The sequence below is a fragment of the Hippocampus zosterae genome, chromosome 13 (assembly GCF_025434085.1).
Source record: "Hippocampus zosterae strain Florida chromosome 13, ASM2543408v3, whole genome shotgun sequence".
In the NCBI taxonomy this organism is placed as follows: Eukaryota; Metazoa; Chordata; class Actinopteri; order Syngnathiformes; family Syngnathidae; genus Hippocampus; species Hippocampus zosterae.
Window position 1 is genome coordinate 6291457 of NC_067463.1, and position 15920 is coordinate 6307376.

General features: G+C 44.0%; 3 protein-coding genes across 5 annotated transcripts in view; all 3 read right to left on the minus strand.

Annotated features, from left to right (window-relative positions):
• Nucleotides 1–6: 6 nt before the first annotated feature.
• Nucleotides 7–6755, minus strand: baiap2l2b (BAR/IMD domain containing adaptor protein 2 like 2b). 3 transcript variants are annotated; one of them, XM_052084493.1, is made up of 15 exons: nucleotides 6620–6755; nucleotides 5527–5624; nucleotides 5352–5427; nucleotides 5091–5177; nucleotides 4109–4170; nucleotides 3917–3988; nucleotides 3757–3846; nucleotides 3530–3661; nucleotides 3194–3295; nucleotides 3010–3112; nucleotides 2533–2740; nucleotides 2411–2461; nucleotides 2025–2331; nucleotides 1904–1947; nucleotides 7–629 (listed from the first exon to the last, which is right to left on the minus strand). In XM_052084493.1, the coding sequence occupies exons 2-15, from the start codon at nucleotides 5578–5580 to the stop codon at nucleotides 554–556; spliced, it is 1464 nt and encodes a 487-aa protein (XP_051940453.1). In that variant the 5' UTR covers nucleotides 5581–5624; nucleotides 6620–6755; the 3' UTR covers nucleotides 7–553. The 3 variants fall into 3 exon arrangements, with proteins under 3 accessions (XP_051940453.1, XP_051940452.1, XP_051940454.1); XM_052084492.1 differs by lacking the exon at nucleotides 6620–6755 and adding an exon at nucleotides 5712–6504; XM_052084494.1 differs by lacking the exon at nucleotides 6620–6755 and having other exon boundaries at nucleotides 2025–2310; nucleotides 5527–6506.
• LOC127613446 (extracellular serine/threonine protein kinase FAM20C-like) overlaps nucleotides 6000–15920 on the minus strand; it is a 39327-nt gene continuing 29406 nt past the window's right edge. Inside the window, exons 10-12 of the mRNA XM_052084488.1 lie at nucleotides 7060–7141; nucleotides 6931–6990; nucleotides 6000–6791 (exon numbers count right to left, since the gene is read on the minus strand). Of these exons, the coding sequence (XP_051940448.1) occupies nucleotides 6536–6791; nucleotides 6931–6990; nucleotides 7060–7141 (398 nt within the window). The 3' untranslated portion in view covers nucleotides 6000–6535. The remainder of the gene's footprint in view (nucleotides 6792–6930; nucleotides 6991–7059; nucleotides 7142–15920) is intronic.
• The window catches only part of LOC127613432 (dynein heavy chain domain-containing protein 1), a 28172-nt gene continuing 19831 nt past the window's right edge, over nucleotides 7580–15920 (minus strand). Inside the window, exons 35-46 of the mRNA XM_052084461.1 lie at nucleotides 15436–15859; nucleotides 15195–15302; nucleotides 14161–14337; nucleotides 13882–14060; nucleotides 11831–12817; nucleotides 11576–11744; nucleotides 11183–11263; nucleotides 10738–10957; nucleotides 10528–10619; nucleotides 9728–9874; nucleotides 8863–9479; nucleotides 7580–8161 (exon numbers count right to left, since the gene is read on the minus strand). Coding sequence (XP_051940421.1) covers nucleotides 7790–8161; nucleotides 8863–9479; nucleotides 9728–9874; nucleotides 10528–10619; nucleotides 10738–10957; nucleotides 11183–11263; nucleotides 11576–11744; nucleotides 11831–12817; nucleotides 13882–14060; nucleotides 14161–14337; nucleotides 15195–15302; nucleotides 15436–15859 — 3573 coding nt within the window. The 3' untranslated portion in view covers nucleotides 7580–7789. The remainder of the gene's footprint in view (nucleotides 8162–8862; nucleotides 9480–9727; nucleotides 9875–10527; nucleotides 10620–10737; nucleotides 10958–11182; nucleotides 11264–11575; nucleotides 11745–11830; nucleotides 12818–13881; nucleotides 14061–14160; nucleotides 14338–15194; nucleotides 15303–15435; nucleotides 15860–15920) is intronic.

The window sequence follows — 15920 nt, forward strand, 5'->3', positions numbered from 1 at the left end:
GTGCTGTTGTATTCCAAATGATTATTTTTCATATTTTCATGGTTTGGTCACATGCCAGTGCACCTTCATCCTTCTCCTCTTCACTTACACACCCCCTCGAAATGACACAATAAACACAACCAAGAAATGGGAGAAGACATTAAGAAATGATAATAAAAGCGTGCTTGAGTAAGTGATATTTCTTTTGTTACCGGTACTTTCAATACAATAAATATTAAAATACACGATCACCATTGAAATAACGAATGGGTATTAACATTGTCCAAGGTGTGAAGGGTCAAAGACTCCAAATCATAATTCAATTAATCACATTTTAGACTTTAGAAAATGAATGTGCACAGCATACTGTATACAAAATAGAAAAAACAGTAAAGTATTTGAGGCAATTGGCGTTTTAATAACTAAACAAAATGTGTTTCATGCGGATGCTTTCAATTCAGGTGTGTACTAAATGAAATGGAAAAAAAACGCAGTCGTAAATATTCAACTAAACCTCTCAGTTTTGTTTCATCACTGCCGCCTAATATACAAACTGGAGTCTGGACTGGTGCAATCAATGGATGTGAGGAGCAGATCGGTCATCCGTCTTGGTGGGGCGAAGCTTCACGGTGGCAAATGGGTTTGTGCCTCTGAAATGAGAGGAGGATTGAAAATGTCACACAATCCCTGGCAGCATTTACACACACACACACACACACACACGCACACACACACACACACACACATACGCCTGGGTGGAAACATAACACCGTGCACATAGGCTAGCTCCAGGAGTCAATTTAGCTTCAGAATGCAAGTATGTGAACACGCTCTTAAATATTGTGATTCTAGAAACACCGACTAAAAAGTAGTTGCTTTTTTCAGACTCCTTATGGGGGCATGCACATCCTCTGTTCATTCTGACATGCGCGATAATTGGGATGCCAGGCCAATACACCAAAATGATGCGAAGATCGGACCTCGCTTTGCGAACCATAAGAGCCTCCCCCAAACTGCTCCAATGAAATTGGATGCAGCCAACTACCCAAAATGACTTCATGACTTGTTGAAGGTTTAAGAATCAGTAAGACCTAAGAGGACCAGGAGCCCGGATCAATAATTTAACTCAATCACTCCCAAAGACGTTTTTAAACGTCTTTTCAGACTTGGCTGGTACTGAATGAGTTTAATTTGATTTAAGATGTGTATCCCAAGACTTCTGACCTCAAATGTGTTTCAAAAGCAGGGTTCACACATACCACCAATAAGTCAAGTTCAATAGGAGTCAATTGATCCGGACTGTCCTTGAGCGATTATCCTGTGGATGGGGTGTGTTAAGTGATTTTGCATTTCAGATCAGAAAACAGTCAGGCAGAAAATTGTCAATGTTTGCAATCCCAAATCCTTATTTTGTGTGGTCAACAGGGCTGCTGATTTTCTTCGTCTTGTGGGGTCTCTCCAGAGTTGGGGAGGACTCAAAAATTGAGTTACTAAATTAAGCATTGCCGGGACTTACTTGGCTAAAGATTAGTGTACACAGAATTAAACTCAACTTGACAAGCCTGTTTTCCATTTGAAACTCAGCATTTTCAAGGTAGTATGCGATTGATACGTTTGAAAAGTGTTGTTGCTTCATGTAGTGTGTACAAACCTGGCTACCCACCAGCAGAGTGCAGAGGCCAACTCATAAATAGAGCTTTGAAGATTCCATTTGAGATTTAAGGATCACAGTTTTGGCGAATTCGGCGAAAGCGAGAACGGCAGCATGTGAAGCCTTGTAACTCAAAGCCAGCGTAACAACTACGACACTAAACATCGTCTGTCAATTTGAAACCCGTTAAAATATGTCATTAAGTGAAACCGGTACATGGCTCAAAAACGCGAGTGGGAGTCAAATGAAACAATGCACTGTCAACTGAATTACCTCGGAAATAGAGGGTTCTCAGGTGGGCCGTTGGGTGCTAAAGCCTAGAAAAAGGATTCAATCACTTTTTGGGGGGAGAAAGATGATATTCAGCATTGATCATTTCAATATCCTCTAGTACCTGTGCGTCAGGGGTGGGAGAAAGCTGTCGCAAATCCACAGAGCCCCGTCGGAGATTCTGAAGAGGAGGAGGAGGAGGAGGAGGCGGTACCTCAGGTATGGTCTTTGTATGAATAGGTTTCATCTCCACCATCTGTTCCGCCTTCTTCTCAAGGAGAGGAGAAACGGGCCGGAAGTCTACAGACGCTCTGCGGTTGGGCGTTGCCGGCGGTGGAACATCGCCATAGCTCCTGCCCTCTGATTGGTCATTTTGGGTATCGCCGGGGTCCAGCAGGTTGTTCATACTGCTACTCCGGAGAGAACAGGCACTGAGAAGTTAGAAGAATATAAGATGACGTGCACTGCAGAAAGTGAGCAAAAAAAAAAAAAGTGTTCAAATGATGTCACCTGTCGAAATCATCTATGAGGCCCACATAAGCAGCAGGAAACCAGCCTTGTCTGGAGAAGGTCAAACCATTGAATGAGACAATTCCTTCAAAACTGTCACATTCCCAGCCAGGAAAACGCACCTTAAGCTGTTGTCGGTGCGGCCATATAACCAGCCGTTGCGCGGTTCCTGGACCAGCAGGGTGACCGTCTCCCCCCGGTTGAAAGAAAGCAGCTTGGGGTTGGATGATGCGGGGTGAGACACCAGGGCCTTCATGGGACGCCCTCCTTCCAGACCCAGAGATTCTCCCACCGAGCTGGAGCGCGAGCGGCTAGGCAGGGGTGATGGTGCTGAGTTTTGGAGGGAGGACAGAGATGATTACACAGAAGTTGTTCCCATGACAGTACCAGGTACACCAGCTCACACTTGTAATTATACGAGGGCTCCACGTGAAACACTTTCAACCAGCAGGGGGTAGCAACACACTTTGTTGGCAACAATAGAAATAACAGGAATGGACTCTCAAAAATGTTTGCATCAAACACTACCAAAAAAAAGACTTTGGGTCAAAAAGTTTCATTTGTGTCATTGGCTCCAAAAAAAAAAGTTGGGTGCCCACCTCGCGAGGGCACCTTGCCCAGTGCCTGTTGCTCTCGCCTGGCCCAGGACATGTCGTCATCTCTGGCTACCGTCTGCAGTAGGGAGCTCACGGAGCCTCGCAGCTGCAGAGAAGCGGAAGGGGAGACCACGCAGTTTCGTCGTTTTACTTTGAACAAGTGCACCCTTGTGAGTGACAATAATACCTGGGCCTCTTGGTCCAAATTCGTGGGAGTCCGAGATCCGGATCTGGTCTCATTTATTTTCTCCTTCCACCCTTCTGCTTTATACTGGAGAGCCACGCCTGTCTGAATTCAGATGAGAAAGGTGATCGCCTCATTCATTACATTCTGGCCAGATCAAACAGCAATAAGCAGAAAAGGGCCTACAGCTGCTGGCTTCTTAATGCCATGCCATTGCTCGTTTGTGACTTTGACAAATAGTTTCTTGAGATGCATTTGATTAGTTTCTGCATGGTTTGTAAGAACACTACAACTTCTGCTTACTAGAAAGTTGCATCTTATATGTATATGCGCTTATACCTTGTTGACCAGAAAGAGAAGGGACTGGGTCAAACCGCAGTGTTTCTCTGCCAGGAAACGATATCGCCTCTCCTCCTCCTTCAGGATCTCCTGCTGGCTCTGCTTCAAGTACTGCATGTAGTCGCTGCTCTCCTAGTAACAAAGTGCATACACAACTTGTGTTTCTGCTCGGTGTTCACTTCACGCACAAAACACAGTGCCCCAAAAATAATGTGTCGAGATGTTACCAGAGAGTCCCTGAAGGCTCCCCGTCTTAGTTGTTTCTCCAAAGCCTCCGCCTGGTTCCTCACTTCCAGTTCATACACTCGCCGGCTACTCTGCAAACGCAACGCAAAACACAACGTGACCATCAGCGAAAGGCATTTCCAGCGCTACACAAAGCCTCACGTCGATGTACTCTTCATCCAACTTGACGTTCTTCTCCATGGCTTGTAACACCTCCACCTGGAACCATCGGAACTGCAGCAGGCAGAGCGATAGAATCGGTAGTCCATCGTCAGATTGAGTGGCTTTTCCATCGATATGTACATGTCATTAGGATGCAAGTGTGGATTTAAGAATGTTATTATGTGTACTGACCACTCCTTCCATCTCAGCAGTGAGTCTCCGTTGTGTCTCAGATATCTGGATCAAGACATCCCCTGGAATAGGAGAACTGGTAAGTGCAGTTACTATTGTGACATCGGATCATCCATTTTCCACTGGGCTTGCCATCATTAAGGTCACAGGTGAGCTGGAGCATATCGCTGGCGGCGAGTCAAAACCTCGTACCTCCAAAATAGTCATTTTGCAGGAGACCTCAAAAACGCATGTTTGTTCAACTATTAACATTGCATCATCAAAGAGCGCGAGTCCTTTTCAACACTACAGATTGGTCAATAATTTATAAGTATACACTTTGCAAAAATGTGGAATTTTCCAAATTTTGCTTGTGAAGTTTCAAACCGATGTCAGCAATATCTGAGCTGACTTGGGGCGAGAAGCACAATAAGTACACAGGGTGACATGCTAAATAGTGGACCACTGTTCACTTTAAAAAATAATAATTAGGTCAAACAAGCGTAAAACGTATCAACTGTCTGAATTGATAAGTGACCTGCAGAATGACGTGTGACATGTGCTGGGGGTGGAATCTAAAAAAGCCATAAAATCACCAAATCACTAAATAAATAAAAATGGCTTCCAACCAAATAGTAAACTGAACCATCCAAAAGCAATGTGCCCCTGGTGTGGACACAGGAAGGTAGATTGGGGCTGACTGAGTGAGCATGTCTTTAAAATAAATAAAAAGCTCTCTCAATAATTTAGTGTGCGTCACTCAATAGGGCCACTCATCAAACTGCAGTGCGCCGACCTTCTCAAGTTATCTAAAGTAACAGAAGCACGTGCGCTCTCATCAACAGCACCAACCACATGGGACTGAATACGACGACAGGTCCCGATGGTCATCATGAAAGTGACGCAAGTGGAAAATAATGGAAGCCACTCATGCGCTTACACAAGTGTACAGTCATGACAGAATTTCCCCCCCCCCCAACCCCCCTCGATCATCATAACTTACCAAGGGAGCGGGAAGATAGCGTGTGAATCGCCTGGTCGCCCATTTTGGCTACAGCGCTGAAGTAGGCCTCACTACAAACACCTAATGCTGTAAAACCACACAGAAAACATATGAAACGGTTAGACCATGTTGGAAACTTTGAGATTTGTTACAACAAAATAAAAATGTATCATACGTGTGCATGTGCGTTAACCACGACTCCAACATTGCACAAACTGCACTCAATTGTCATCCCTTTTGCTCTTCTCTGTTCACACCTACCCTGGAAAGCTTTGACATAGCTGTTACCCAGCGCAACGAGCTTCTGAAGGCCAGGGTTGAAATGTTCCATCAGGTTCTACAGTTAACAAAAACACACATGACCGTCTGCAAGTTCTGCTCTTTATTCACACAACCAAAATGTGTTGAGAGACAGAAAACAAAAGTTGGTACTTACGGAATAGACAGATAAGGTTGATCTGTGCAGCTGGTCACTGCTGGTTCCTGACATGGTGCCCGACGGGAGAGCGAATATGAAATTCAAATATGGAATAGCTTCAAAAGAGGACAATGGGGACAGAGCAAGTTGGAGGAGTCCGTACGCCCATTCAAACTTGCGCACTTCGACTGGGTGTAAGCAACCTGAAGCACTACCAGTCCCCTTCTTTCCTTCAACTCTACTCTCCTCCGAATGTCTGACGCACTCAAAACATCAAAAAAAAAATCCTTTTGTCTTTCACCAGATCCCCTTGCGATGAAAATTCATCTCAGCCTGTGGATTAGAGCGGGTGAGCGGTCGAGGGCATGAGAAAAGGGAGCAGGTGCCATCGATATGAGCTGCCGGATGAATTATTGATTAGCAAGCCTGAAAGGAAAAGAGACAGACGAGAGCCAGCTGGCCAACGAGCTGTGACGCAGACTCATTCGATGTTGTGATTAAAAGCTACTGGCTTTATTATACCCATACATAAAAATGGTGGTAACCATGGTTAAAAAAAGCAACAAAGAGCCTTAACTTCAACTTTTCAACCTTTTGAAGAATATGTCCCGGTAAAACTGAACACTGCAGTGAATGTTTGCTGTACATTACTCGGCATTGGGGGTGGAGCGAGCATTTGGATTTCAATGAAGTTTTACAATATTACTGCTTTTCAGAGTGGACAACGAATAAATGCCCGTGTGAATTTTTAGATGATAAGTTTACATGTGTGGGCTGTGCTACTTGTGTTCAAATATCTGCTGCTTGCAGGTTATAAGAACAGAGCAACATTGGTGTTTCGTTAGTCCAGCTATGGCGTTTTTGCATTGTGTTAGCAGGAAGCTAGGGGACTTTCCGAAGGCCAAGAAAGTCACGTGGTTGGTTTTAAAGACATATCTTTTTAGTATGACAGTAAACCTTGACTGCGAGAGGCAATAAACAGGTTGAAGCCTTTTTGAAGAATTGTTGGCTTGGACACAACGGGAGTCTACATGTCCTTCAGCTGGTCGATGTCGTCGTATATGACCTCGGCACCCCCGTTCTCACTCTGCTTCTCCATGCAACGACTTACTGCATCCATCACGGTTTTCAAGCGCCGATCGAGGGCGGCAAGATGGGGCTCTGTCAGCAACGGGGCCACACCATGCAGCGGGTCTTGGGAAAGTGAGGCCCGCATGACGTCACTGAGGCGATACTGCGGCAGGGACAGGAGGCGCAGGCGGAGCCAGGTGGAACGACGGATTCTAGAAGAGGGATGAACGAGAAGAGGGAACTGGGATCAGATTTGTGGTTAAAGCTTTTACTGGAACTTCTCACGCAGGGATGGGCACCTGTACTGGGAGTCAGTGACGGCACAAATAATCATTTATTGCATATTTGTACCTGCAACACTGCTCTAATGGAACCAAGATGGATGGCTCGTCTTTGGAGTGGCGCCCGAATCTGCATCGACAACGTAGTTATAGCATCAAGTCGCTTGGACACCGGACATGACAGAAATACCGTACTCACGCCCGGCCGTTGTCCAGGTGCAGCAGGAAAGTGTCATTGCCGAACTTTTCGAATGTTTCATAGTGGTGTCTGTCCATGTTGCCTAGAGGATGAGTCAGAAGAGCAGGACTTAAGAAGGACCACTACCTGTTGTTTACAATAACTTATTCATCATACTCAACAAGAAATTGTATCTCGATTCCACCACGTTACGAATGAAGTGTGGACTTTTGAAAAGACATTGAAGGTTAATGAACTCGCGGAAAGAGCTGAAGTATGGAAGAGGAGGAAAAGGTCCGGGCAGATGGCAAAAACACAGTTCACAGAAGGTTGCCAGTCTACCTCCAACTTATAACGTTGAAAAGTTCTCATAGTCCAGCCTAAGATGATTAATAGTCTGACAAAGGGAGCAACGTGCTATCAATCATTACTAGAATGAGTAATAGCACGACATTTTCAGATTCAAATATATGACAGTCCAATAAGAAGTATGATGTTGCCGATGCTGTTTTGTAATAAATCAAACAAAATGGTTGTCAGCTATCATTATGACTAGAGAACCTTTTTAATGAAAAAGCAACATGGATGAATATATTCTGAAGAGCTCATAGTCCAACAGTACAGACATACATTTGTGTGTCAATAAATAATTTTGAACAATAAAAAAAAAAAGATTTCAGTTGCACACTTAAATGTTGAATCACTCGCCACTGTAAAAGAGCGTAGTTTTCCGCTTTCTCTGCGTAAAAGGCTAAGAACAAACCTCGGCATCACAAAGCCTGCTCACTAGCCGAACCTTCCGTAAACTACATAAGGAAGGCTCTAACTCGGTAGGAAGCGGAACCGTTGTGACAATGCTAAAATCATCTCGCCCTTCCTCTCCAGTGTCCAAATCCTCCAAATAAATTGGACAATGATAAACTTGATCGGTGCTCAGGGGACGCGGAAAGTGTGCATCTTTCACTTGTGCCCTGATGCAAATGAGAGGCATGGGGCACGGCTGTGGAGAGAGCGAGTTTTGTAAGGCTGTCCTGTGCACGTCCCACGATGCTCCTCTTAGTTCCAGGTCACACAAGTCCACTATATCTTTTGGACGTGGGGTGAATAATGGATCGTCACGAACCTGGAAGGATGAGAAGACTGTTATCCTCTCAATGGTGAAAAGTCAGTGATGCTACATTTAGGCAGGAAAAAATATATATCAGGGTTGATATGACCACGGTAGAGATGTAACCTATTTTCAAATGCTTTCCTTATTTTTCTATTGAAAGAACTAACTAATTTTAATGAAACAGAAAATCAGAGATCATTTGAAAAAAGTAAAACTAAAACATGGTAGATTCATTGCACATGGGGAAATACTTATTTTTGTACCTAATTTCTAAATTTTAAATGACTTTTTTTTTCATGGAAAATGCCTTACGATTTTAACCATCAGTATCACTCAGGAATAATTCAAGCGAAAAAAAATCTGTTGACTTAAATTTTTATACTGATCAAAACTAAATCTGGGGCACTGATACCACAATTGCAACGGAAAAAAAAAGAATAAGTATAACGCATCCATTTTTTTTTCTCCCAGGACGGCAATGTAAAAAAATAAATAAATAAATAGAACAAAACAAAAACATTGGCGGAGAATGAGAAACTTGAGTGTTTTATTTACATACTGTATATACACTTATTTCTTTTTTCCCCACCTTTAAAACAGGGATCATACACCTCAAAAACATGTTAAGAAAAAAATGAGATCAGTTTTGGATGAATTAAAAACAGCGACCAAACCTAACTCAACAAAAATTGTGTTCCCCAGTGATGCATTACCTCGATCTGCAGAGCGATATCACTGATGTACTTATGATGCACTTGAGCGGCCTTTCTCCTCAGTGCCACCAGAAAGCCCTTGGCATTGGCAAAAGCAGACAGTCGGTAGGCGGCGCGAGGTGCCAAATTGTTGTCGCGCCACAGATAAGCGCTGAGCAGCTCCGCCCGTCTCTGCATGCGCGACAATGCAGTGAGCGTGGGCAGGGACAGGAAGGTCGCCGTCATGTATCGGAGTGGCTGTTGGAGCCGAGAGAGCAGTGAGGACACCGAGCCGCTCAGCTCATGCCACTCGGCCAGAAGGAAGTCGTAAAGGGGACTCTGGAAAACAGCTCCGGAGTTTCTTGATCGGATTTCGTTTTGGTGTGTGAGGTAATCCTGCAGCGCACGCAGACGCTCTGTAGCCTGGCTAAGTTCCGGCAGCATCGCCAGCCCGCTGCGTGAACATGAGGCGAGCCTTTGAGGAGTCTGGGAGGCCTGGAGCATCTTGTTCAGATTGTGACTGTTGATTTTTACTATTTCAGCTTCCACATCAGCACTGAAACCCAACAGGAGAGGCTCGCTGATGTCCATGCCACGCAGCAGCTGCGGCAGCAGTATTCGCTGGATTTTGTCTAAATCTAAGGGCATGAAAAAGCAAAACTTTTGAATCATGTAACTGTCATTTTCTTTTGCTATGTGCAAAGAGGTGAAAAACGAATCATGGATTATTGTGAAAATAAACAAGTATTCTATTTTCAGGCCGTAGTGCCCAGCCCTAGTTGACTGACACAGACACACTGTGTATGCTCGCGCAGTTGCTAATGCTATCATGCAAAACATTCTTCTCCTCTACTTGAGAGAATAATTACAAACTGTGTCACGTTACCTCGGTGTTCAGTGCAGATGATGACATTGGCGAGCATGTGTGGCCCGCTGGCCAGAGGTGGTGCAGCGCTGAAGCAGGTTTCTGCAGTGTTCTGCAACACCTCTGAATCCACAGACTCCAAAACATGGCCGCCATGCACAAGGTGGACTGGAAATGTCAGAATTAAAATGAAAATAAACATGCTTAAACCATCACAGTGTGTCAACTTTCAATACAGCTTGGAGTGAAAGGTCATGAGGGACATATTTCATAATTCATACACTCCACTTAAAAGCTCTCATATGCACACTACACCATTTTTTTCACTTGCATGCATTACTGAAACGCTCAGTCAGACAGAAATTTCAGATTTTTTTTTGCCCCCTGTCGCATATACTTCTGATAGAAAATCCTTTCACTCCCACAACTGAAATTAATTTCGCCCACACACACAACTGAAACACTATCACACACACAAGTGAAAGCTCTCACACTTACTACTAAAATGCTCCACTACACATGGAATTTCAACCTTTTTCACTCTTGGCATGATGACACCCAACGAGGCAGCAACAGCACATGATTTTAAGAACAGCCGAGAAGCGTGTTTTGTGATGAAATGAACAGTCCAGTCGAATGCTATGCACCCAAGATGGCGAGCAGAAAAATACAAAGCGCAAGTGACGTCACATGCAAGCGGCTTCCACACTGCTGTAATACTTTCACACAATCAAATAAAATACTCTCGCACACACTGAATCCTAAAAAATGATTTACCATAATATGTCCCCTGGCTCAACTTCATGCCCATGTTGCATTACCTGCAATGTACTGCAAAGCTTTTCTCTTGTCGTGGCACAGACTGGCGGAAGAAATGAGTACGTCCGCCAAAGCTAGAAGATCTGATTGGCTCCTCCATGTCGAAATGAGTGAAGAAAAAACCAATCAAATCTTGAAGATTTCTGTATTTTCAAATGCACTGTAACGTTTATCATCAGCAACTTTAGTCACAACATGTTTGGAGTTCTCACCAGCCGTAGATTCTGGCCTGGCCCAAGTATTTGTAGGCCTCTCTCTGTACCAACACAGAGTGGAAAGTTGCGCAGCGCAGAAGGAGTTGCGTGCTGTCGGCCAAGTTTTCTGAGTGACACTGAGCGACGGATGACAAATATTGTAAGGAGCAGCTCAACTCTTCTTTCACGGTCCAGGAGGAGTCACAAGCCAGAGGCAGGCCATGCAATCGCACTGATGCTGGATGAAATTTACATCAGGTTCATAATCATTATGACAACAGAGGCAAGCATCTCTTCAAATGTGGCGACAAAAGAAATGAGGTACAATGTATATACAGAGGAACAAAAATCTTTACGCCGCATATATTTGCCGTTTTTTCCACTTGATGTCTAGTGGTCTCGCATATTAAAAAAATTCATTAAGACCACCACAAGGGGAGAAGTTATAAATTAGAAAACTCACCGGGTAGGAAGGACTGAGTAGTTTCTTCAGTGAGAAACCACACTCGGAAGTCTGGATGAGGAATATTTACGTGCTTTGTTGCTGTGGAAATTAAGAGGCAGAGTTCAATTAGCTGAGAGGGTCTGCCTTGAGTCAATAAAAAGTTGGGGTGGAGGGGGGTGTTCGATTTCGTTAAAGGTATGATTCAGAAAGACGTGAGGTCATCAGCATTTAGGCAGGTTTGTGGAGGGTTTTTTTTTGGGGGGGGGGAGCACATCATTTCCTTGTTCATGGCTCGCCGATTGACATAAGCAGCATTGCAAAATGGCCGTCTGGCAAGCCGTTTTTCTGTCCCTGACTGCTTTATGGCGGTCGCACTGATCCAATTTCCATTATCCGACGTAACACTCTTACCTCCAAAAGGGGAAAACAGCTGATTGAAACGTGCCACGAGTTTAGCATCCCAATGCTCCACCAGGTGACAGTTATTAAAAACCAACCAGTGACCGTCTCGGACTGTTTTTTCCAGAGTGTAGATGATGAAGTCTTGGTCACAAAGTCCTCCAGCAAAAATTACTTTCACCTGGACCGCAAATATTGATTATTAAAAAAATAATGATAATACCTCAATGATATACTGTATATCCCATGAAACCCTGTTATCCTTACCTCCTTTGTTTCTGTGGCCTTGGAGGCCAAGAGCCTCACTAAGTGGAGAGGATTAATGCTTGTCCACTTATCTTTGGATGAACAAGGCCATGTTAGGATGATGGGTCCCTTGTGCTTCCCAAGAAATTTGTAAAGAGCCCCTGGGTTCCCGCAGTGAGGCACTGATGGGTTGCGAGGTATGCGGAACTGGCAGGCCGCCATGGCCTCAGCGAGCTCTTCTGTGGAGTGCGGGTGCAAGGTCTTCAAAAGGAGAGCGCGCTGCATCAAGGACAGATGGCGGTGAGATCCGCAGGGGACCGGGTCTGTTATGACGGTGGAAGGCAAGCGCAGGTAATCTTGCCACTCATTGCGCGAGGAGGTCAGAGAAGCGGTCAATCCTGTAAAGTCTGGGATCCTTTCTAAAATGAGGAGGTCAGAGTCACCCTCGGGGGATATTCGATTGTCCTTTGGGGAATGTAGAGTTGGAGGAACAAGAATATCTTTGAATCCCAATACGAAAGCTGTCCTCTCCGGTAAAGAGCAGAGTTGGTTGGTGTGCATCACAGCCAAAGTCACCAACAGCTTGAAAACAGCACCGTGGCTTCGAAAGAGACATGGCCGGTAGTAGAACATCAATTTTGCCACCATCTTGTTCCGTATCTCCGGTATTACTCCTCCCATCACCTTCCCGGTGCCATATGACACAAGCCTACTCGCCTTCTCAGCGAAGGCCTCCTGCATCACTGCCATAAAGGCGGATAATGGAAAGTAATAGGCAGGGGAGAGGCGGGACAGCTCCTGCAAAGCCTGGTAGAAGAGGCAAGCCAACTTTATCAACTGCTGGGGGGCAGCCAGCAGGGGATCGAGGAACTCTTTCTTCTCATCAACCAGCTGCAACTCAGTCCGGACGCAAGACATTGATTCTTGAACCTCAGCCACTTGGGTGAGGAACTCGGGCGCTTGCATTCGTGTGGCGTCGGACTGCAGGACTGAGTCCATCAGAGAGTCCTACAAAAAGACGGTGTATTGTCAAGTTACATGTAATTTAATTCACAATAAAAATTGAAATTCATTTTAATATGGTGTGGCATTTGTGTGCTGACTCCCATTTAATGTGATTTCATAATTCTGAACACAGCCGCTTCCCCAAAGTGTGCACATTTGTGCAACCACATTATTAGAGTTGTTTATGTTTCTTCCCCTGTCATGAATATTTAGTTTAGTTTTTTAATGAACTGTACAGGTTACAGGTTGAATTGTGGTAAAAGTTTTGAAATGATTTATGTTGGTCTTTTTTTCAGCACAAAAACATGCCATTTGAAAAGGGGGGTGTGGACTTTTGAGATCCACAGCAAGTTATTTTATATACCGGTATATATATAATAATCATAATAATCATGTAAAACAATTCTGAAATGCCTTGGCGAATTCATTGTAAAATCTATTTGTCAAATGTAATCACAAAAAGGAAGACATCTCAAAAACATTTCAACATTTTTTAAATCAAATTAAAATTTGGTGTTGACTGGTGTAGTTAATTTAATTAGAATTCATTGAGCAATAATTTAACTTGAAAAATAATCATCTTGAATTTCTATCCAACAATGTTTAATTACCATTTTTCATTCATTATTTATAATAAAAACATGAATATGTTTCATGGACATCCCATTAGACGTACTACTTTTTTGAATTTTTAAAAATGCCAAACGATAACAGGCGAGGAACAGGATCTTCAGTTACTCACATAGGAGTTGTGTATGAAATACTTCTTTTTTTAATGATTACCGGTACGTATTTATGTATTTTGTTAGTTTGTTTGATTTGGAGTAACTGCCAGTCTAAACTCAGAAATTGAGAAGAGCGCAAATTTGATTGTTACGCTATCTAAATCTGAGTGTGCGTAATTGTATAATTAGCTCGTTCAAGCAGGAACTGATTTAGCTCAACTCTGCCAAATGGTAGCGACAGGCAGAAAGGATACAAACGTGAGTGATGCCACCATATAATGAGGGAACCAGTGACTTGAAGTAGTAAGAGGAATACTGTCGTACGGTCAACGCCTGACTCACCTCCTCCGTCACCAGCTTCTTCTGCAGCAGCTGCTTGTCATTCTGCATCCGCAGGTGTTGAATCAGCAGCACTTTGCACTCCGACTGCAGTAGTTGAGTCAGCATGAGTTCCTGGATCTGATCTGAGCTTGGCGAGAGGTCAACCACATCCACCTGAGCCAGCACGGATGGATGGATGGCTGAGCAGGAAGAAAGCACAATTAGCTCTCGCTTCATGGGGTCTATTTCAAAATCCATGTTTTCCCAGAAGAAGAGAACTCTCCAGTTGTTGCTTCCTACCACTGCTGAGAAGTCGGGCAGGATAGTGGGTGCTGAGTAAGAGGCAGAACTGTGGGTGGGTCTGGTGGGCAGTAGGTTTTGACCCTGGGGGGCGACTCGCAGCAGGGCGGGCCAAAGTAGCGAGAAACTCTGGACTTAGTGATACTCGCTCTACGTGAGTCACCAGGATTTTCAAGCCTGCAATAAAAACAGGATATGTAGGTGCCTCTCCAAGAGTCTCATGCAAAATGTCATTTGATTCATTCGTTTAATTCATAAAGTGGAATTTACGTTACACAGATTCATTCAATTTATGATACGCCCGACTTAAGTGACACATTTAAAATCTGTTTAATAGTTAATGTAATATTCTAATTTCTTGAGGAGGTGGTGAATTTGGTTTTCTGTTGCACTTCTCGAAAGCCGTCTCGGTCTCGAGAGCACTTTTCAAGGGTGTCTGTCTCATCTCAGAAGAGAAGGCATTTTTACTCGGTCTTGTCTCGGTCTCAGCATAAGCTACACTTTTTGAATTAAAATAGTGAAATGAATTCCCATATATTCACATTTATTGAGATGCACCCGGCAACTCCAAATATGGAACATTTGAGTTTGAACGCATTCCGTTCTAGAATACCCGTAAACCTTAAATATGTTTGTTTTAAAACATTTTTTCCCCAGAGGAAAAAAATGAAATTAAACCGGCGTGTTCATCGTACGTAATCTTTATACTTTCATTTAATCTTAATTTTAATTATGTATCTGCGTCAGTAAAGCACAATATTTTCTTTTTGGTCTTGTGTAGAAATGGTGCTCTACAAATAAAATTGCCCCGCCTATGGTCGACTTAGCTATAGCTTACTAAACAGCCCGGATGGAGACGTATTTCGTGTTTCTATACGTCATAAGTTTTATTCCAGGTGTCAGGGATAATGACCGTTTGACTTCTGACATTTGGAAATCCAGAGTTTTGGTCGAATTCCCAATTGTAAAATTTCATGGACTTTCAAATTGAGTGGTTCTTCTGTGCGATGATTGCAGTTCCCGGTTTAAGTTACCTTTCTCAGCAGCCAGGTCCAAGTGGCACATGAGCTTTGGATCATCAGCACAAACCACTATCTCACACTCAAACTCCTTCCCGAGACTCACATCGTCTCCTGTTTCGCCTGTAAAATCGACAAAACGTGTTTCTTCAGTTTCATTTCAATTTCTGATCCCACCCTGACCTGTAATGGTCTCGAATGGGCAAAAGCAACCGAAACAAGCACGCTACCAACTTGTGACCAACAAGACACGAACCTGTAATGACCCCATTTTTAGAATTGATCTCCAGATGATGCTTGGTGTCAGCCAGTAGAGGCCAGCACTTAACCCAACTCCTCCTGCAGCCCCACAGCATCAACTTCAGCACCAATCTGGTGGTCGCCGTCTCATGAGGCGGCCAGTCTTTCACACCCAACACCCGACACAGAAGAGGCTGTAGCGTCCCGGACAGAGTGACGGGAAAACCCGACATTGGCTGAGCAGTTGCCGGGTCAGAGGACGTGAACAGGGAACTTCTGGGGTCCGTGGGATTTGCATCGATAATTCCTGTCTGGCACAACACCCTCCATTTGCTCAGCAATTCGGTGCGTACATCAGCTGCAAAGGGGCCTAAATATGAGATGATGGCGGCTAGGACCATGGCGTCTCCTGGTAAGCATTGTCTCTGCAACTGTGCATCCTGAAGTAGGCAAAAATAAATAAATAAATTGCAACACAGTAACAGATACCAATTTGACCCA